This window comes from Oratosquilla oratoria, chromosome 10, assembly GCF_046742065.1.
Source record: "Oratosquilla oratoria isolate Oo_2021 chromosome 10, ASM4674206v1, whole genome shotgun sequence".
NCBI lineage: Eukaryota > Metazoa > Arthropoda > Malacostraca > Stomatopoda > Squillidae > Oratosquilla > Oratosquilla oratoria.
In genome coordinates, this window is record NC_134786.1 from 64,297,529 (window position 1) to 64,320,947 (window position 23,419).

At 40.4% G+C, this 23,419-nt stretch overlaps 1 protein-coding gene across 7 annotated transcripts in view; it reads left to right on the forward strand.

The window, feature by feature from the left end:
• The window catches only part of Slik (Sterile20-like kinase), a 66,869-nt gene that overhangs the window by 19,585 nt on the left and 23,865 nt on the right, over positions 1-23,419 (forward strand). For 3 of the 7 annotated variants that reach the window (XM_076192011.1, XM_076192013.1, XM_076192010.1), the window contains exons 7-17: positions 326-459; positions 553-637; positions 1,320-1,421; positions 6,735-6,825; positions 7,132-7,199; positions 8,342-9,395; positions 13,446-13,712; positions 16,122-16,254; positions 16,458-16,875; positions 21,236-21,435; positions 23,015-23,291. In XM_076192011.1, the coding sequence (XP_076048126.1) occupies positions 326-459; positions 553-637; positions 1,320-1,421; positions 6,735-6,825; positions 7,132-7,199; positions 8,342-9,395; positions 13,446-13,712; positions 16,122-16,254; positions 16,458-16,875; positions 21,236-21,435; positions 23,015-23,291 (2,829 nt within the window). The remainder of the gene's footprint in view (positions 1-325; positions 460-552; positions 638-1,319; positions 1,422-6,734; positions 6,826-7,131; positions 7,200-8,341; positions 9,396-13,445; positions 13,713-16,121; positions 16,255-16,457; positions 16,876-21,235; positions 21,436-23,014; positions 23,292-23,419) is intronic. The other 4 variants (XM_076192012.1, XM_076192014.1, XM_076192015.1 and 1 more) reach the window with 4 other exon arrangements.

Here is a 23,419-nt window from a genome sequence, read left to right on the forward strand (position 1 = left end):
GGGAAAGAGGGGGGTTTTCTTCATCATTTGGGTGTGTCATTTCACTCATGTGCCATTTCCTTGCCCCAGGGTTTCTCTTAGCAAACCTCCATGCAATCTCCCTACCCATTCCAACGGCTTTTAGCAAATTAATTTGACTTGCTCCAGTTATGAATTCTATGGGCTTCCCTTTTGTCTTCACAGAGGGTTTTCTCATATGGTTGAATCTGTTTTGTTTGTTTATGATGTGGGTGTGTGCTTTGACTTCGCCACCCCCCTACAGGGAGGGAAAGGCCATTGGTACATACAATACTAAATGATTAATAAATATATTCTTTCTTTATAGGCTGACATTTGGTCCCTGGGCATCTCCCTGATAGAGTTTGCCCAGATGGATCCTCCGAACCATGAGGTCTCACCCGTCCGTGTAATGCTCAAAATTCAAAAGTCCGACCCTCCTAAGCTTGACTACCCCACCAAGTAAGAGCTGTAAATGATTTCTTCTTCCTCATCTTTTTGTATATTATTTACTTTTATGTACTTCAATTTTTCATTATGTGTTTTCCTTGACAGATATTCTCGAGAATTCAATGACTTTGTAGCAAAGTGCCTTGTCAAAGATCCAAATCAAAGACCCTCAGCAGAGGACCTTTTAAAGGTATGTCATTTCCTGGTACCACATATGAACTAATGAAAGTATGCCTTGTGTAGTCATGTAACATAGTGTTGGAACATTCACTAAGCACTTCATTTAGCCTACTACAAGTTCATGATGAATACATTCATGCATACATATCCCCAAAGCCCCTTCCCTCATATAAGCAGGGTTGGCCAAGTCAAAGTATCTCCAGACTGGCCCCAAGAGCTCTTTTTCTCTGAACTTCAACTGTCTCATACCTCTTTACAAATGGAGACTTTGCTGATCTACTATAACTTCTTTTTGACAGACATTCCACATATCACCCATCTTACTCAGATACTTTACTGGTTTCCATAGCCTTCTATGTTCTACGTCTCAACTATAGCCCTCTCATTCTCCCTTCCAATCACAATAATATTTCTGGTATCTCCCACTGCCACAGTTATACTCTCCCCAACCATACCTTAACATACCATATACCAAGGGTTTTTTCCTCCTTACAAGGGAGGTAGCCAAAGTCAAAGGCATAAATCCACTCTCACCCATTTCATCCCCACATACTTCACTCCCATTCACCACCCCTCCATCCCTCTTTTCTTGGCTCCTCCTGGATGACAGGTCATCCCTGCATCTTGCCCACTTCCCAGAAATACTCGTACATGAAGTACTCATACAACTTTTATTGTTTCTTCCCTTCCAGCATCCCTTTTTAGATAAGGTCTTGGACGCAAAACCAATTATAGATCTCTTGCTTGAATATAAGGCAGAGGTTGTGGAAGAAGAGGTTGTGGAAGATCTTGAGGTAAGGCTTGCATACTGTAGAATGTTTTGTGCCTGCTACTTTGATCCCATCACCCGTCACATGCACTTGGCTCATGAAGTCCATCCAGTCTTGTTGTGTGGCAGCATATATTCATATGCAGCCAGTCTGGCAGACTTCTGTATGTTGGGATCAGTAGTTGAATGAAAGAGTACTGGTATAGACACAATGATGGAGGAAGAGCATTTATAGTATATATGCAATCTAGATGAACTGGATGCTTAATGGCACAATTTGCATTATTTGATCATGTCATTCAAACTTCAATGAGGACTTTTTTTCCTAATAGTGTTTGAGCTGTGTGTGTGTCCATATATTATGATGATAAGGTAATGTAAGTTTCATTAGTGGTGAAGTTTGATTCTAGTTTTGGTTTTATATTCAATATTGAGGTTCAGGGCCAAAATATTATGGTAAGGTTTTGGTATAGTTGATGATTTTGCCCTACAGTTAGTGATTTCTGGTAGTATGTAAGATTTTACAAGATAAATATCAACAGCTCTGCTGTAATAAACTCAGGAATTGTTAGGTTTTAAATTGCTAATGCAGTGTATTGAATACTTTTTCAGACTGAGTAAATTGTTTTGTTTTGATTATAATCCACATAGCTAAATTGACAACTTGGTTATTGAGCAAAATGTTTTCACCAATCCAAGATTTAATATTCACAAAGACAGCTGATTAATACTCGCTTCTTTTAACTTATTTTTTCATCTATTTCTTACAACAGTTGATTAAAGTAAGCTATCTTGGACCAAAATATTATTCAGAATTGTTGAATACTTAGTGTAGCACTAACACAGTATAGAGATGTTGCTTCCACCCCTAACCTGTTTATCTGTAGTGCTGCTGGAAGCTGCTGTAGTGCTCCTTCCCTAATGGAGTTGCTTGCTATGCTTCTGTGCTCACTAACCTCTCCTGGCACCTTGTATGCTTGTTTCTCTTTCACGCAACTTGCAGAAGGGAAGGAGACGGAAAAAAGATCATTATAAACGTGTTGGTAAGAGTTGAGACTTTCACTGTAGCGTTCCTGGCTTTTGTACGAAGGATAGAAAATAGAAGCAGTTCCTCGATGTTGTTTTCATTCCTAGTACAACATTTCAGACCTACACTCAGCATTTGACCCAATTAGACGAATGCTTAAGTTGGAGAGCATGTGACCTTGGGTGCAGACCTTTACACAATTCAATCACAGATATGTCTGTGGACTTGCATGACATTGAGTGGAGGGAGGAACAGTATTATATAGTGTCGTGCTACTACTTGAATAGCCAATTTTTTCAACAAGCTAATTTTCTGTAGCCTTGAGTAATTTCTGAGCTTGGTAAATAAGATTTTTGTAGGTTACAGTTAAATAAGAAAAATATACTAAATTAATTTGTATATTACACAATAGCAGGACATGGACGAATATGATATGGTCATTAGCTGAACAAGTGTTCCAGTTTTAATTAAATTTTTAAGGAAGATATTTTAAAGTCATAATTTCTTTAATGATATGACTAGCAGAGTGTTGTACCACTGTAGTGAAGGATAGTTAGTAGAGGTTATCATTTGAATGTAGTGGGCGTGAGGAGTAGAATTATGAAAATGTAGTTTTTTCGAGTGTGACCTTGTTGGTCCATCTCCCCACATGCTCCCCTGAACCTGCTTCCGAGGCTCCCTTGGCCACCGTACCTGAGGTTTGTCCTTCCCTCGTCTGTCTTGTCCTCTCTCGTCACCAGAAACCCATTGGCAGCTTGATATCAGTGGTTAGCCAAGTGGACCAGTATGCTTGGTCATAAAGTAATGTATTACATGCAAGTAACACCTCACTAACTGGCCAAGGAGATGAGAGCTTTAGTCAGTGGTTGCTCACTTGGTCCCATGTCATTCTGTTAGCTTTACATCATAGTTGGTTTAGAGGGCCAGGGAGAGGCCAGTCCCTTTGTAAATTTTGTTTCCGATCTGGCCCTGAGATACTGGTACTCCCCACTACAATAATTGTTGAGCATACCATCACAATGTGTCATTATACTTTTCAGTGTACAGGTTCACTTGACATCATATAAACTCATGAAATTTATATTGAAAGAGGAACTATATCTTGATACAATCCAGTCCTCAAGACAACAATTTAATTTGTTTCCATAAATTTTATCATATCTTCTTAGTCTCTTTTTTTGCCATCTGCACTTCATAGGATCAAACAGTTTTCCAGCATACTTGATTAAATGGGAAAGAAAAAAAAAAGAATAGAAAATGACAGAGGAGGAATGATTTTGTCAAAGCATCCTCACTTTTGTTCACCCCACATTAACAATCTTATGTGGCTTGCTTCACGTACCTGCTGCTCTTCACTTTTCTTTATCTGTATGTGTACATCATATTAAAGATTTGCTGCTCTTTTGGGTGTCTTGTGATGAGACTGAGACACATGCCTTTAGCGGTGCTGAGCTGCAGATGCACAATGCTTGCCTTCTGTCTTGCTTGAGGTTTATGGACTCCAACTAAAGGTTATGGTTGAGTTGAATACTAGCTAAACAATTATTTGTTTTCTTTTTTTCCCAGAAAATGGAAGTGGGAAAACAATTGATTTGTATAGGAACGTTGTGATTAAAATATGTGTTGCAGTAGAGGAAGCAATAACAATATCTAATCGAGGTGTGCATGACTAGAATAGCTCTAAACTTTAGTCTAATGTTTGCTTTGAAGGATAATTTGAAACTGCATTCTATGGTTAACAGAATCTGATAATCCTCTACAGTGTAATTTATGTAGACAGTACCTTTTCAGTGGTAAATATAATTTTTCATGAAACAATCTTGGAGAGCAAATTTTGTATAAAAAAAAAAAATCAGTTTGAGATGAGACCGTGTGTCCTTCAGATATGATATAAGGCATGGACATAGCTCAGATTCCATGCAAAACCCCAGCGAGTGTGGAAGCTTCTGCAGCACAACATTAACAGATGAGATCTGACCCATTTGGCTATGCATGGCAGATTATTATCATTGTTATTATTATTATTAATCCTGGTTTGGTTTAATGGCTACATATATGTGCTTACATGACTCTGCCTTACTGTTCACTGCCCTTACACTTAATCTTCTTTTAAATCTGTACTAGTGTCATTTTGCTTTTGTTGCAGTATTGGAAGTTGCCAGTACACAGTACGTGTATAGTGTGACATAATAGTGTATGTGTGAAATTAAAAAATTATTCATTATTATTATTTATTTTTCTTTTCATGTGTATTTGAATTTATGTTATGATGTCTTTCCCCCTGGAAAATTTCCCATTGTATGGCTGCAGTAATGAGATTGTTCAGTAAGAAAGGTCAAACATACTCATGTTTCTAAATCTATCTTTCCTTTCTCATTTGTTTTTCATTCTTTGCTCTAGCATTTATGCTCTTCTACGCAGAGTAACCCCCTCCAAAATTAAAGGGATTAATAGACTGTACAATTGAATCCCCCTAAGGAATAGTACTCTCGCCTTTCTTATTTACCTTTTTCATGAGCTTTATCATAACCCCAAATCCAGAACATTTTACCAAAGGAGTTGCCTATGCAAATGACCTGACAACAATAACCCAGCATAGCAATCTTCCATTTCCCTCTACTCTCACTAATAATACATGCTTAAACCACAAGGTTCTATCTCCCTTATGAGGGGGTGGGGTGGGGTTCTCATCAGTACATACACCCATCTTTCATCCAACACACATCTTTATTCCTTGTGAATGAAAGGTCATCCCTGTCCTCCATCCACTACTTGGTTCAGAAGCGGTGCAGCAAGATACAGCACCTCAATAACAGGGGCCAATTGCTGAATCTGGTTTACCCCCACTGCTTCATAATTATGAGTTTTCCCTCTCATCCACTCAAGAAATAACAGAGTAGACAGGAAGGAATCTGTTTAAACTGCATCAATTTTTCATTCAATCGCAACCACTCTAGTCACACCCATCTCTTGACCTCTCCCTTCCCTCCTCAACAAACTTCCCCTTATACCCAAGGCCCCTTATCCCATCCATCCATCCATCCCATTCATAGTCTTCTCCTCAAGTTTACACCACCCACCTCTGCCTTTCATACCTTTTCACAAGTTTTTTTTTTTTTTTTTTTTTTTTTTTTTCTCCTCCAATCATTCTGTATGATTAAACCATCACAAAACTCTTGCTGAACCCTATTTGCCAGCTCACTTTTCACCTTTGGCATCTTCCTCACCCCATTCCACACTGTTTCCCATAAATTACAGTCTTCTCTTTGCATTTATCCCCAGATACCTATTTCTGGATTTTTTCATTCTCCCAAGACATTTACCCGTTTCCCTTACTCCATACTTTACCTCCACTCCCACTACTCCATTCCATGCAACAAATTATTTGAAATACTTAAAGCTCTTCACTTCCTCCAACCTCTCTAGATTAAGACTTGCCTCTAACACACTTCTATTCTCTTCCCTTATACCTCTTATCAACATACTTACGTGGACATATACTTTCAGCTTTCTCATTTCACATACCCTCCCAAGTTGAACCAATTACTGCCTTGGACTCTTTGACCATCATAAGTGCAGTGTCATCCACAAACTTCCTTCCATTCTTTCTTACCAGCTCCCATACCACCTCATCCATGTACATGTTGAACAACCATGGTGTATATGTATAGAAATAAAAAAAAAAAATCTTGAACAGTGCCTGAGGCTTATTTTTCAAGTGCATGGTTAGCTCTTAAAAGCAAGAATCCATAACCTGTTGCACATGTTTGGGTCTGCATTTGTATCTATTATCAACATGTAAAGTGATAATTCAGAGATTATTATTGAATGAAGTTTTTAGTTCATGTTCATTTGATGATATGCTTAGGTAAAAATTTGACATATGTAAAATCATTGGCAGCTGATAAATGTATGTATCTACTTCTGTTCTTGTGTCAGTTGCATAGTTACAACATAGTTCAGTCACATCATCCACAAGGTTGCGTGAAGAGTGACACATTGAATTTTGTCAACAAAATATCTAAATTAGTGACAATCAATTCATACGACAGCTACAGAGTAGCATAGATTTAAATGATTCACTGTCACATGATTTTCTTCTGCTGCTCATCATGTCATAGTAGCTTAGTAATTGATGCTTCTAAATATAAAAAAATAGAGTTTTCGTCTGTACATGAAATGATTATCAGCTTCAGAGTGCATGGATTTTCATGTATTGGGGAGGTGGGGATCTCTGAAAATTTTCAGGCAAACTGATTTTTTATTTGTTTGTGTTGATAGGCTTCAAGTAACATTATTGAAATCTTCCAGGAGCAGCGAATATCTACCCAGAGCTTGGACTCTGAAGAGCAGTCTGTTAATAGTCATGATGATACTGAATCCATTGCCTCTTGTAATATTGGTAAGTTATAGAAACAAACTGCTTTATTGTGCTTGTTTTCCCTTTTCCTCACATAGTCAGCTCAGTTGTTTGTTTATATATTGTGTTTATTTATATGGAAACAACAGTGGGCTCTACAAATGATGGTCATGTCCATCTTCAAAACCTGTCAACACCTTCATCTTCATCTGGAGGCAACAATTGTTATTTACTTACATGTTTATTCTTTGATTGATTGTATATTTATTTTTACATGTCATCACATGGATGCAATGAATGGAGATATTGAAAGATAATAAAATAATTTTATTTTTTACTGCATTACAGTTGGTGACAAGATTTCTCATGTGGAGTCAGAGGAAATGGTTGTGAGTCCCAGAAGAAATATAAAAGAGGTAAGATGATGACCTCTTTTAGATTAGATACATGCAAATTTTGGGGTAAGAAATGTAATCTTGAATTTTAGAGGATGATTTAATGTAGTGTTAACACACACACATACACACACCTTTTCACATGCACACACACACACAGAATCATGAAAGGGATGGAAGTTCTCGATAGAGGTGACCTATTAAAATGGGACAAGAGGACACGAAAAGAAACTAAAGAAAGACAGTTACAGAAGAGACCTGAAAAAGAATAGTTTCCCCACACAGAGTGATCGATGTCTGGAACAAATTGAACAGTGAAACAGTGAATGCCAGAACTATACACGATTTCAAGAAAAAACTGGACGTGGAGAGATACAAAAACGGGTCGCAACGAGCATAGCTCCCATCCTGTAAAATACTACTAGGTAAATACACATACATATATACATTTAAGAACAATTCAGATACTGTGAGATACAGAGATGGGACACCACAAGCATAGCTCCCCTTTCCGTAAGATACAAGGTAAATACACACACACACCTGTACACACATACCTACCTACCTTCCTACCTACCTGTCTTGCTTTTCACACATGGAGAGCTAACACGCAGCAACTGCTCCTCTCTTACACTATTGCCACACTAATACTACACAGACATCAGTTCAAAATTTCTTCCCAGAGAGATGTGTGGGGTGGCCTAGGACCATTGCCCATCACTGTGGAATTGCGGGTGTCCAGTCATAGAAACTTGAGGCAACAATTATTGTTATTGATAAGAAATGCATCCATTGAACTGATACCATTAGTTAAATCATCTGACACCAGAGAAATATCTGAACTTTGATAAGGATTATTTTTTCCCATGATTATGCATGTTTATGTGTTCATGTTCTTGGTTCATTGTGTGTCTGTATGTGATAGGGTTTAAGTACTGTTTTGATCCCTTCAGCACTGTGATATTCTCTGTAGATCTTGATTTGGCTGACATCAGATTGTTTTATATAACCAAACATTGAGGCATCAGACAGAAGGAGGGTGCTAAACTTGATTTAGGGGTTCATATCTCTGCTGAATAGAATAATCTGATTTGTCAAGTATTGATTTGTCTAGTATTTTGTAAAGCTAAATCAAACTTCCCAACACATTGTTCCTCTTGCAGGTTCCCACTGCAGTATCAGGTGAGCGTCGTTTATCTAAGGGCCCTGCACCTTCACCGCCCATCAGTCAAGCGAGCACCCCCAGTACCCCAACTGCTCCTTCTCAACCCTCCAGTACAGCCAGCACTCCTTCTAAAAAAGGTCCAGCACCTGCCGTTCCTTCCACCACAACTACCACAACTCCTGCACCAACACCTACCCCAACAGTCACCACCCCAACCAAAGTTCCCTCTCCAATTTCCAGTACACCTGCTGGGAAAGGTCCTGCCCCTAAACCCATGGCAGTTGCAGAAAGTCCCATTGCCAGTCATCCAGTTACTAAGGTCAAACCTGACACAGATGTACCCCACGTGGAGAAACCCAAGGACATTCCAGATGTTTGTACAATAAAAGAACCTTCCATTACCATAGAAACCCAAAAGAAGGAAAATGTTATGTCAGATGAGAAAAAGGTTGAAGAAGGAAAATCTAAAGTTTCACCAGAGAGTGAAAATCTTGTAGTAGAGAAGTCTGCAGATATAAAGCCAGTGACCATAGAAACACCTAAAGAAAAATCTATAGAGATAGTCAATACTGAAATCAAGACACATGACAAAGTTGAAAAAATGGAAATAGACAAAACTGATCATGTGAAAGATAAAGAAGGAAAAGAAGAAATAAAAACAGCAGTTAGTGTGCAGGATGAGCCAGATACCTCAAGTATAAGTATCAGTAAACTTCCTGTTGAACCCATGGATGTTGTAATAACGTCAGAAGAGAGCACACCAGCTGTCAAGGATAGAGAAGAAACCACGAAGGAAGAACCTGTTTCAACCTCACCAAAGCCTCAACCCATTCCTTCCATAATTACCACAGAAGAAACTCCCTCAACCCCAGTGTCCTCTCCAGTCACTACCCCACCTCCTGCAGATTCTAGAAGGCCCATAGCTGAACCCACCGAAACCATCCTGGCCTCCATAGGTAGTGAAGGCACAGTCATAGTACGCACCCCTACCCCTACGCCCCCAGACCCTTCTCAGCCTCCTGCCAAGAGAGAGAGCATTGTTGTTGTGTCAGGTAGGCCAAGTAGTTATGTGTCAAAGCATGAAACGGAGTTTGGGCTGAGTACTTGTGTGCTACTAATATGGCAGATTTGTAGTGTTATGGGAAAGACTTGTATTAGCATGCATTGCTTGTAGGTTTTAGGATAATTTCCTCCATGCCTTAGGTTTTTCTCCCCAGAAGGAGGGGTTGCCAGTGTACCCCCGAGAAGGGTAGGTGTCATCTCCCCCCACTACTGAACCAAATTGTGGGGAGGAGTGGGACAATTTTCCTTGGCTTAGATATAAAGGAATGTACAGCAGGTAAATTGTTAGTCATGTCATTTCATTACTATATAATGCGCATGAACTGAACATGGGTTACCTTTTCTATCATGAATCTTATACATATACATGCATATGTATGTACATAGAATCACACATACATCAAAAAGCCCTCTCCCCATATAAGGGAGTGGACTAGTCAAGACATACACCCACCTTTCACCCATCCAGCACCCGTCCAACACCATTTGTTGTTCCTTGTATCTTATCAGCCCTTTGTAGATGAAGGGGCATCTCAGTCACTTATCTGCTTCTCAGGTCAGAAGCAATGTAGCAAGACACAGCACCTCCACAGCAGGACCCAACAGCCAAAGTTGGTTTACCCCCACAGATTCATTACATGATAATCCCATCAAATTCTCATCCAATCACAACCATGCCACTCATACTCTAGAGCTTTCCCATCCCTGCTCAATAGACATTCCCTTTATATTGATGGGACAGGTTAGTGGATGGGAGTGGCTGAGGGCGGTACTTATAGGCTATGTAGTGGTACCAAAAGGGAATATTAGAGGCATTCTACTGTATTCAGGGGAGAAAGAGTAATATCAGATAATTATGTGGTAGAAGGGAAATTGAGCATGGAGGTTAAATAGAGGGATAGGAAAAGGGAAGGAGGCAGGGAAGTGGTGAGAGTGAACATATTATTCACTTGATTGTAATTAATCAACTGCTTAGACTACTCCCCTTATAAATGAAAGAGTTCTTTATTATATATATCAATCAATCTGTTGTCCTTGGTCTCTTGCAGAAGACCCACTATCTTCAGGTAACAGGCAACAACCTCTGGGTAGGTCCAAATTTACTCAGGAAAGACATTGCATTCTTGTCTTGGGTTTGTTAGTATGGGGCATTGTAGTATGTTCTGTGTCCTCTCTGTGATGGTTACATCAGTGACAGTTTTAATCTGTGGGCAGGCCTCTTCATTGTTGGTACTGTTTCAATTCTGGATGTTGGCCTGAAGGTAAACTTGCAAATGTTCTTACCAGATGTGAGATTTTTTTAGATAGTATTCCTGTCGTTTCATGTGGTGTTCTATGGGGAATTATTTTGGTTTCTGTGTGCAATGTGTCCAATTGGGGTGGTTATAGGACACCCTGTTACTACTATCAATGTCCCATTTTGTAGTGTTTTTAAGTTGTTTGTGTTTGTCTTGCTGATTGTTGGGAACCATGCTGAGAAGGCATAATGTGGTTCTTATGAATTGCGTAAAGATGGTGATTAAAATTTTCTTTCTCTTGTACAGTCAGTGCTTGCAGTGGATTTAAGTAGGTTGTTCCTATCTTCGTCTTTTTTCAGGTCCTTGTTAAGCGGGCTGAAGGTCATACGAGTATCAAATGTTAGAATGTAGAATTTTAGGGTTCTTCAGTGGAAGGGTTTGGCCATTCTATACAAATGAGGGGGAAGGGTGGTGAGGTAAACATAGAGTACAGTTGGAGTTTTTATTCACTGATGTTTCATTCTTTCCAGGACATCCTCAGAGCTCATACAATTGCAGAAAATCCACAACTCCTACTTCTTCCTTGCCATGACCCCCTCCACCCACCTTCTTACCCTCACCTGTCCTCTACACTTCTGATAACTTTCACCATGCTGCATTCTCCCTCTGTCTGGCTCTCCATGCTATCAGGATATGGTGTTCTTTGTTACTGTATTGTATTTATTCTGTTAAGTTATTGTCAGGTCATCTGTATATGAGAGAATGTTGATGATTAGTTCTGGTTCTGGAGTTGAAAGATCACTCATGAAGATTGAACAGTAAAGGTGAAGATATTGCACCTTAAGGGACTCCATTGAAGTAACTTTCAGTTCTTGAAATTTGGCTCTTGGGTTACTCTGCACTTGTCCTACTATGAAGTTGGTTAACCACTTCTTGTTGTCTTTATGAATGTCTTCTCCAATTATCTTTTTTGAATAGTATGTGTTTAAGGTGTTTGCTGATCAAGTGAGTTAAAGCATCACCACTTGCAACAGATGTCAAAAGGACGGCAGTTCAGACCATGCAGTTAGCAAGTTGGACTAGGGTTATGGATCGTGAAAGTCCTCTGTAAGGGGCACCATCCTAGCTTCCTGACAGGGGGAGTTTGTGACATTAAACTAAACCAGATGTGTCTAGGGATATGTACATACCATATACCAAGGGCTTTCTTCTCCTTACAAGGGAGGTACCATCCCCACCCACTCCACTTCCATTCACCACCCCTCCCTCCCTCCCTTTTTTCTTGGCTCCTGGATGATGAGTCATCCCTGTATTTTGTCCATTGCCCAGGTTCAGAAGCAATGCAGCAAGACACAGTACATCCACAGCAAGGCCATTTCATTTAATCGGCAAACCCCCCCCCCCCCCCCCTCTGTCCCCTCATGCAGAAAAATAGAAAACTGGGAGAAATCCCTTTGGGCTGGGTCAAAAAATCATTCACACATAACCCCTCCTAACCCTCCCACCCCCAACCACTCCCTTTTATGCATCACATCATCATTCATATATAACTATTCTTCACTCACCTCTATCTTCTGTCTTCTCCCTTCCTCAACAGACATCCTCCTCTTTCTCAGTGCCCCTTTTACCCCATCCATCTTTCTGTTCCTTGGCTATCCCCTCCTGTTCACTCCATCCACCTCTGCCTTCCACTTCACTCATTCTTTCCATGTGTCCAGACCATCCCAATACTCTTTCATCAACCCTATCTCCCAACTCCTTTTCTATCCCTGCTTTCCTCATCTCCTTGTTTCTCACTCTGTCCAGACTAGTAATCCCTACCATACTTCTCAGACATTTCATCTCAAACACAAACTCTTCCCCTCTGTATGTGTGCATATATGTGTATATTGCCTTTGATTCAAACAGTGGGACCATGGGCATGGATAATTGTTCATCCATGATGACCTATGATGTGAGGGACAAGAAACAGGTTGGGAGAGTTGAAGAATAGGTGTATGCCTGAAGTTGGTCACCCCTTCTTGTAATGGGAAAAGGTGCATGTGGTGTTTGTGTGCCTGCATGCACACACACATGCCAAAAAGCTTTCCCCCTTATAAGGGTGTGGCTGAATGAAAGCACACACATCCTGTACCTGTCCCACACCATCAAGAACCCATTCATTGCCCCTCCCATCTTAGCTCCTTTTGGATGAAGGATCATCCCTGTCCCTTGCCTTAAGTTTCATTGAATGGAAAGCCGCAACCTCACTTTCTTTGAAAAGAAACTTTGCCCATTTGTCTGTGCTGTACCAGTATTAATGGATGTTATAACAGGATAGGATCAGAGTAGTCATCGGTTGTCTGCTCTCCTTATGTGAAAAACTTGGAGGGAGGGAAATAGTTGAAGTTGATAGAAGTAGGTCTTGGGCATGGTCTTGTTACTGAGTGGTAGCCCCTTGGGCCTACACTTCCAGATGATCAGGTGTTGATAAGTTGTAAAGAATGGTAGCTGAGAGATTGTTCTCTTTGCTGTTCATCATACAGGTATTTATGCAATGGGTTATAGTACCACAAGTCTGCCATTTCAGCAATTTATTTCCATTGTGTTTGCATGATATTTGCAAGTCCTTAGTGTGCATGGAAGCATGACAGGACATTGAAATTTACCCTGTGGATATCATTCATACGTGAGTTCTTGCTTGTTTGTTTTGGTGCTGGAAACCTGTTAATTTGTGTAGTTTATGCATTGTTTGTACAAGTGTTGTTTTATTTTGTGTTTTTGCTTGGTTTTGTATTTGACTAAATATAGCTCCCAAAACAGTTCCCATACCAGCTGAAGAAGAGACATCTGCCCCAGTATCCCTTGAGTCTAGAGATGAAGATGGATCTAGCAATGAAAAGGAAGATTGGAGTAATTCCTTAAGTGAGGCAGAGGCGCAAGCTGTTAGAATCCTAGAATCAGTAATTGATAGTGCCGTGGAAAGCAGAAGTCGACGAAACTCTTTTGAGGAGAAAGAAAGTGCAGTTGTGGTGACAGGATCTGAAGTATCAGTTTCAGAAGATAGAAAGTTGTCAATCACTCAAACAGGTCAGAAATTCATACATAAGTGCATGCATATCACTACATCTTATTTCTTCATGCAGTGTGTACTCTCTTTGTTATGCAATGTAATGTAGATGTATCAAGTAGAATTTGTTAATAGTATCTCTACTATTATAAGTTAACTGCTATTTTGACTACAAAAGGTTGCAGGGATGGTTTGGGCATATGGAGGGGACGAATGAGAAGGGACTCCGAGTGTCAGTCAATCAATCCATTGCCCCTGGTCTCTTGCAGAACACCCACAGCCTTCAGGTAACCTAGTAATGGCTTCCATGTGGGTCCACAAGTCACTCAGGGAAGATAAAATGTGTTGTTGTACAGTGATTACCAGTGCAGGGCATTGTATCATCTGGGGCAGCTCAAATTTGTGTTAAGGTCCACTCTGCACTGGTACCATTTCAGTGCTGAGCACTGTCTCAAGTGCAAGCATGCAAGTGTTGTCACAACCAGAAGTGTGAAGGATTTTTCTGTGGAGCCCATTTTTCTGGGATGTTGGTGAAGTACTGAGCAGGTGGAGTTGGATTGTCTTGAAGGGCTTGTTTGTTGAACTGAGTGTGTATGTGTTTTTGTGTGGTACAGGTTTTATATTGTTTGTAAGTTGTATGTTCTTGTCCTGCTGATTGTTGGGAAACACCTTGTAAAGGCAAAGTCAAGGGCAGTCCCTATGAATTGGTTGAAGATGACCATTAGAGATTCCTCCTGCTGTCCAAAGTCCACACTAGCAATGGATTTGAGCAGGTTTGTTTTCTTTTATATATATATATATATATATATATATATATATATATATATATATATATATATATATATATATATATATATATATATATATATATATATATATATATATATATATATATATTTTTTTTTTTTTTTTTTTTTTTTTTTTTTTTTTTTTCATGCCCCTGATATATAGGCTGAAAGTCACATAAGTATTAAATGTGAGGCCCAGAATTCAGGGTTCCCATCCAAAGAGAGGCACTGGCCAACCAGTTCCACAATGTGGTAGTCCCAAATTCACAGCCATCCAGTGTGAGAAATGCCACCACTGGGTAGAGTATGAAGAATAGAAGTGAATTGTAATAGGCTTCACAGGAGGTAAAATACTGCTGGAGAAGTCTGATGAACATGGAGCAGGTCAAGCAGGGTAAAGAGAGTGCAAGGGAAGAAGATGGAAGGAAGAATCTCATGGATAGACAAGATACAATGTCCCAGAGGTTATTCTTCTAATCTGCTCCATCAATTATTATAAGTTGATGGAGTTAATGACTACCTAGTAGAAATGATTGTCTTACAAAACACCCACATGGTGGTCATGAGGTGCAGCCTTGAGGGGCTGACATTCAGTGTCCAGAATGGGCCCAAGATCTCTCTTTATCAACTTTAGTTATATTTATTACACATGGAGAGCTGACAACTAGGAACTACTGCTACCACTTTCAGCCAATGACTGTTGCCAGCCATCGGCTTCAGGCTTTTGTCTTGGTGAAACTTGAAGCAACGATTAATTACAAGTTAACTTTTCCAGTCCTCCACTGACTGAAAACGTGCAGCCTCACAGTAGCTGGCAATGGTCCTCAGGCTCTCTCATAGATCTATGGAAAGAAGTTTTGGACAGTTGTCTGTTGTATTGAAGCAGGACTGGTTGTATGTCATCTGCTAAAGGGAGCATTTGCTAGATCTCATTTTTTCTTGTTTAAAAAAATGTTGACTTGGCTACCTCCCATGTGAGGGGGAAAAGCCATTGATATATAGGTAGAGAGATCTTGAGCCTGATTAATGGACTGAGTGTCACCCCTTTGGGGCTGCACCTGAAGATGAGGATGAGGCTACAAGTAGGGCAGCAGGAAGATTAATCTCTGCTGTCCATCACGCAATACCATGACTGGCAGGTACCCATTACAGACCTCACAGACTAAGGGTAACAATTTCTTTGTTTCCATATTTACTTATTTTGATTTATCCACTTTTAAAGAATGAATGTTGAAACTTGTAAGAATGAAAGTCCAGTATAATTTTCATATTTACAGTTGTGTTTATTATTTTTGTATATTTCTTCTTCATTTGCAAGGAGCTTGGAATTTTTTTAAAAGAGAACCAAATGGGTGTGGGATGGGTGCAGGGTGGGTGCATGCCTTGGCTTGCTACCTCCCTTGTGAGGGGGAAGAAGATTTCTGGTATGTATATATATTTATGTATGAATGTGTGTGTGTGTATATATATATATATGTATATATGTAGATAGATTACTACTTTGGCATTGTTTGTGTACTCGGCCTGTAGTGAATTGCAGATTGTTAACAAAAACCAGTAGTTTCATTTGTTTGGTGAATATTTGAATTTGCATTTTCACTCTTTTGCAAAAACTTACATTCATATCATTTTGACAAACAGAATCCAAGGAAGGTATTACAGAGGTCACAATATCAACTTCCCCAGACCAAGGACACCGTTTAGACGCAAGTGAAGTTGTCATCTCTAATTCCTCAATCCTCCATGATAATGAAGAAGTTGAGCCTGTCACTAAGTGAGTAGCTGTTGGACCTCATAGGAGTTGACCTGCATTGTTATTTTGAAGAAGTTGCACATAGAGGGGAGGGTTAGATGGAAAAAAGGAATTGTATATTGCTTCAGCCTAAGAACTGTTATTCTCTAAGAAGTAAAAAAAAAAAACGGCTTTGATTTTTGTTGCTGTTGTGTAAGTTACAGTACAACATTCTCTTATTTCAGGTCCAAATATGAAATAACACTTGAGGAAGTTAGTGAGGCTGAGCAGGACACCAGAGAAAGTATTCCCAGAGCCGATGACACCCACATTTCAGTTGTCACTGTTGACGATCAAGCTCCTGGCACCACTGTCACGGTCACCCCAGGACCCGTCACTGCGAAGACTAAATCTCCTACTAGTGATAGTAGCGATCAGCAAAATGTTGACACATCTTCCAACATTTCCAATATGTCCAACATTAGTATGACCTCGCATTCGACAACAGGAGGAAGGTCAGTTAGCTCAGGAGGCGTATGTGCAGAGGAGGTAGAAGAGCAGAATGAAGGGCGTCCAACGTCACTAGTGATTGAAGGGACAACAGTGGGGGCAACGGATGTGGATGATGATGTGTTTGATCATTCCGATCAACATGACAATAAGGTTTGTGAATTGTACCTTAAATTGGTTTGGGATGATATATATTTATGATTTATTTCTTAGGTACATGAAACTGGTAATATTCATATATAAATCGAATCGATTGTCAGGAAATATTGTTTAAAGTTGAATTAACCAAATATGTGTGCATTGGAGATGGTTAAAGAAAATGGAAAAAAATGGGAGGTAAGCTAGTTGTTTGCTGATGACACTGCACTTGTAGCAGGATCAAAGGAGGGATTAACCACTTCAGTATGATGACGCCTATGTAGGTGTCATAAGGCATGAGTGGGTATACAAGGATATCGGCATCTTGATTATATATTTTTTTTGTAGTTGTACATGAGTTACCCCCAGATTCTATGCCCTGGTTTGATCATGTTTTCTGTGTTTATTATTACTCAGAGTAAAATATAACGAGTAATACAGCAGTGACTTTATATTTTAATGCCAGTAGTGTGATGCAAATTACGTATGACAGCCAATGCTGTGTGCAAGAATTTGAGTCGTACTGAAGTGGTTAAGGAAGTTAGTGATGGAGTTTGGGAAGGTGTGCAAAAGAAGGAAGTTGAAGATAAATGTGGGTAAAAGTGAGGTGATGAGATGTACAAGGGGAGAGGATGGCAGTAAATTGGAAGTGAGTATATAGGGAAAAACTGGAGGAAGTGGATAGCGTTAGATACTTGGGTGCAAATGTAGTGGGAAAGGGAGGAGGGGAGGTGAAGGTAGAATATAGATTGAAAGAAGCAAGTAAATGCCTTAGGGGATTAATAAGTGTAATGAGAAATAGACATTTGGGAACGGATGCTAAGAGGAGATTGTATGAAAGTGTGGAAGGTTGTGAGCCACACTTTTAGAGGCCATTGAGTAGCGGAGTAAGTAAAGGTTGTTTAGTTCTACAGATTTACTCTAGTAAATAGCAGCCAGTTGTCTTATGCAGAGCCAGTTGAGATCTGCGCTAAAAATCAAGGCAACTGACCACAAAGACTGACGGTTGTCACTACACAAATTTTTTGTCATGCAGTAATATTTACAAAGTTAAAGAAGTAGGCAGTAAGGGGAAGATGGGCAGAATATTTTAGGGAGTTGCTAAATGTGAAGGAGGATAGGGAAGGAAAGATAGCTGCAGTGGGAAATGCGAAGAAAATGAGAGGTGATGAGTGAGGAGAATGGAGGAGAAATACGGAAGGATGAGGTGAAGGCAGTTGTTAAGATGATGAAAGCAGGTAAGGCACCTGGTCTGGATGGATGCCATGCAGAATGTCTGAAAAAGGGAGGTCAAGTGATGGTGGACTGGTTGGTGAGGTTATTTAATGTTTGCTGGAGAGAGGGTAGAGTACCGGAGGACTGGAGGAGTGCCTGTATAGTTCCTCTTTACAAGGGAAAAGGGGACAAGTGTGAATGTAGTAGTTAAAGAGGGATTAGCTTGTTAAGTGTAGTTGGGAAGGCTTATGGGAGGATCTTGATTGAGAGGATTAGGAGAGGAACAGAAGGAGTAATTGGTGAGGAACAGTGTGGATTTAGGACAGGTAGAGGTTGTGTAGATCAGATCTTTGTGGTAAGACAGATATGTGAGAAAGCTATAGGAAAGGGGAAGGATGTTTTTTGGGCTTTTTTGGATTTGGAAAAGGCTTATGATAGGGTAGACAGAAAGGCACTGTGGGAGGTTATGCAGATTTATGGGATAGGAGGAAAGCTTCTGGGAGCTGTCAAGAGTTTTTATGAGAGTAGTAGAGCTTGTGTAAGGATTGGAAATGGAGAGAGTGAGTGGTTTGAGGTAAAGGTGGGACTTCATCAAGGATACGTTAAGTCACCCTGGCTGTTCAACTTATACATGGATGGGGTGGTGCGAGAGGTAAATGCAAGGGTAGTGGGTCAGGGATTGGAGATGGTTAAAGAAAATGGAGAAAAGTGGGAGGTGAGCCAGCTGTTGTTTGCTGACGACACTGCGCTTGTGGCAGGATCGGAGGAGGGATTGAGGAAGCTGGTGGCAGAGTTTGGGAGAGTATGTGATAGAAGAAAGCTAAAGATAAATGTGGGTAAAAGTAAGGTGATGAGATGTACAAGGAGTGAAAGTGGCAGTAGACTGGAAGTGAACATTAAGGGAGAGCGACTGGAGGAAGTGGATAGTTTTAGATACTTGGGTGCAAATGTAGAAGGAAAAGGTAGAGTGAAGGTGGAGGTAGAATGTAGATTGAGAGAAGCGAGTAAATGCCTTGGTGGATTAAAGAGTGTAATGAGGAATAGACATTTAGGAATGGATGCAAAAAGGAGACTGTATGAAGGAGTGATTGTGCCAACAGCACTGTATGGGGCAGAAACTTGGAACATAAGAGAAGAAGAGAGAAGGAGTTTGAATGTGTTTGAGATGAGGTGTCTGAGAAGTATGGTAGGGGTTACTAGGCTAGATAGAGTGAGAAATGAGGAGGTGAGGAGGAGAACAGGGGTGAAAAAGGAGCTGGGAGATAGGGTTGATGAAAGAATATTAGGATGGTTTGGACACATGGAAAGAATGAGTGAAGAAAGACTAGTAAAAGAGGTATGGAAGGCAGATGTGGAGGGAGTGAACATGAGGGGACGTCCTAGGATGGGGTGGATGGATGGGGTGAAGGGGGCTTTGGGGAAGAGGGGAATGTCTGTTGAGGAAGGACGGGAGAGGACGGAAGACAGAGGTGAGTGGAGAATGGTTGTATATGGATGATGTTGTGATTGCATGAGGTGGAATGGGCAGGGGGGTGGGGGGTGAGGTGGTATGTGTGAGCAAATTTTGACGCAGCCCGAAGGGATTTCTCCCCGTCCTCTCCTTATATGCAAGGGGGGACGGAGAGGGGGGGTCGCCGATTAAATGAAGCGGCCTCGCTGTGGATGTGCTGTGTCTTGCGACACTGCTTCTGACCCAGGGCGGTGGGCAAGGTGCAGGGATGACCCGTCATCCAGGAGGTGCTCAGATGAGAGGGAGGGTGGGAGGGGTGTGGAGTGTATTTAAGGATGGAATGGGTGGGAGTGATTTTATGCCTTTCCCTTTTTGGCTACCTCCCTTGAAAGGGGGAAAAAGCCTTGGTATATGTATGTATGTAAAGAAGTAGGTATTTACATGGTTGGGTGACATACTCATTATTAAACAAAATATATACAATTATGGTATGTAGAAGGACATGGCATATTTTGATAATACATGGTGAAAAAATAAAATATAATGATAATTCTTTCTGTGGATGTATGCTTCTCAACGGTCATCTCTTGAGCGGACCAGGTGCCCTAAGAGGTCAAAGTCATGTCAGCCTAATTCCCTGTTAAGTGGCCTCTGGTCAGGTTATGGTTAGACCTGACGCTCAACAGCCACTTGGTGCTGCAACGTATGCGACTTTGTATGCTTGATATCTATCTCCTTGTAGTGTGACATCCTATGATGTGTAATATATCTTCTTCCAACAAAGGGGTGATTGTGCGAACAGCACTGTATGGGGCAGAAACATGGAACATAAGATATGAAGGGTTTAAATGTGTTTGAGATGAAATATCCGAGAAGTATGGTAAGGGTTACTAGGCTAGATAGAGTGAGAAATGTGGAAGAGAGCCGGGGTGGAAATGGAATTGGGAGATAGGGTTGATGAAAGAGTTTTGGGATGGTTTAGACACATGGAAAAAATGAATGAAAGAAGATTAGTTAAAGAGATGTGGAAGGCAGAGGTGGAGGGAGTAATCATGAGGAGGCAACCAAGGATGAGATGGATGGATGGGGTAAAAGAGGCATTGAGAAAGAGGGTCTGTTGAGGAAGGACAGAAGATAGGGGTGAGTGAGAATGGTTGTGTAAGGATGATACTGTGGTGCATGGGAGGGATTTGATGGGGGATGGGGGAGTGAGGGAGTATGTGTGAATGATATTTTGATGCAGTTCGAAGGGATTTCTCCCTGTCTTCTCTTTTTCTACATGTGGGGACAGAAAGAGGGCCTATTAAATAAAGCGACCTTGTGGATGTGCTGTATCTTGCTACATTACTTCTGACCCAGGGCAGGAATGACCCATCATCCAGGAGGAGCCAAGAAAAGAGGGAGAGAGGGATGGTGAATGGTAGTGGAGTATGTGGGGATGAAATGGGTGGGAGTGGTTTTATGTCTTTGAATTTGGCTACCTCCCTTGTAAGGTGGAAAAAAGCCATTGGTATATGTATTTATATATTGTATACATTTTTTTCAGTGTATGTATGTATGATTTTTTTTTTTTTTTTTTTTTTTTTATCAAACTTTGATCAAAAGAAACTTAAGATAGCAAAAAAGGTTACTTAATTATAAAATATACTACAAATACTTTTAAGAATTTAACATCATATTGTTTTAAATTACTTTTTTTTTTCTTATCAGACACCAACATCAGCAAAAACTTCCATATCACAAGATTCTGCTCTTGAAAGTGAGACATCTGGGTCAACATCAAGTCAACAGAGAACGCCCAAAACACACTCCATCTCATCCTCAACCAGCACATCACAGACAAGTACACCAGCACACCATATTGTACAAAATGGATCCATTGGCAAGGACAACCATATCATCTCAGACAGGTAAGGCAGCGGGATGAAGAGTGAGTTTAGATCAAGCTTTTGTGGTAAGACAGTTAAGTGAGAAGTGTTTTGAACCTATTCTTGACCACTTTGAAAACTGCCTTTTTTTCTGATCTCTGTGTTGGGGGAGGAAAAGAATACTCCCATCATCTTCACACATATGTTTTAAAAGGCAGCAAAATAAAACGGAGAAAGCTAGGAAACACCTCTCTATGATCCTCATTTGAAAAATCAAGGCAAAAGTAGGTCAGGAAGGAGGATTCTAACCAGAGCCCTAGTAACTGGATCTTTGAATGTGTGTGGTTCTTGTATGGATGAGAGCAAAAGGGAAGAAATTGGTAGTATGTTTTTGAAAAGAAAGAGGGATGTTTTAGTGTTGATTGGAACAGAACCAAAAGGAAATTAAGTTAGAGTTTGGGAGTGTGGTAAGTACTTATGTAGAAGTAGCAAAAAGTTAATGGAGGAAAGGACTGGTATTGTTGGTAAGGGATGAAATAGAGAAGTGTACAATGAAAAGGAGAGAAGTGTCATTGAGAATTAAGTGGGTGAGGGTGAGATGGGATGGGAGTGCATGTGGTTCTTGTAGTGAGAAGAGAGAAATATTTTGAAATGATCATTATTTGCTAAAGGTGAAATTGAGAGTGGGGGTTAAGTAGTGAAGGAAGAACAGGGAAGGAGGCTAAAAGGTGCTGAAAGTGAGCAAGTTGCTGGGAAAGGAGAAAGAGAAAAAGTACTAGGTGAGAGAAAACATGAACAAGGAAGAAGACTGGGTATCAGTAATGATTGTTTTGGGGTTCTCCTATGGACCAGAGCAACATATCATGTGACTGTGTGAGAGTAATATTTACTCATAATGTAATGATGAGATGCTTTTGTACTCTTGTGTCCCTGTTTTATGCTGTCCCCTTGAACCTATTCTAACTTCTATGAGTCTATCTCTTCCTTCTCTGATTTCCCTATGGTGGTGGTGGTGGTAATGGTAGGGGGAACTAAATCAGTTATGGCCATTGGGCCTTGCAGAGGAACTGCTGTGTCTTGTTGCATTGTCTCTGACCTAAGCAGTGTACGGGTGATAACCATTCATGAGGTGCTAAGTTGGGAAAGATGACAAATGGGTGTTGGATAGGTGAGGGACAGGTGTACAGTGGATGTATGCTTTGATTTGGCTTTTCCTTGGTAGGAGGGAAGGATCTTTTGGTATATATACATATGTATATTCAATGCTTTGATTGTCATATAACTTTTTTGTCATATTAATAGTAGTACTCATAGTAGTAGCAGTAGTACACCACTCATATTTTCTTCCCAGTCTCTAGTATTCCACTCCTTTCTACTTCTGTCATCTCACTGTGTTATGACACATTTCTTCAGCTCTCCATGTTTCCAAGGTGAAATCAGAAATTGAATGTGTTTTTGTTCATGGCCACAGGAAAACCATTTACATTGTTATACTTAGCTCTACAAATCATATTGGTTTGTTTGAATATAACATCTATAGCCAATGTACATGTTTTCTGCTGTGTATGTGAAATTTATGATTATGAGGAACTAAAGTTTTATACTCTATGCTCATATACAGCAAATCAGATACAGATAGCATCAGCACAGCTAGTTCAGAGAAAGAGAACACCAAACCGAAACAGCGGCTAGACAATGGTGAGAACTTTGAGGAGGTGGTTTTAAGACCACACCATCGACAAAAGGACTCATCTGGAGCCTTTAAGCCAGCAGACAGACACAATAAGGAAGGCAGGACAGCAGAAGAACTGGAAACAATGGCACTGAGGAAGAAAACAAGGAAAAGAACAAGGAAGTTTGTCATTGATGGGGTCGTGGTTACAACAACAACAAGCAAGGTGAGGTGTTCAACAGTAGGTTCCTTTCAAAATTAGTTGGCTGTTGTTGGAGTAGTAATGGTATGTGTAAAACTAGAAAGCATCCAAAGCTTTGGAATGGTTTGCCCTGCATTCCTGCACCAGATGTG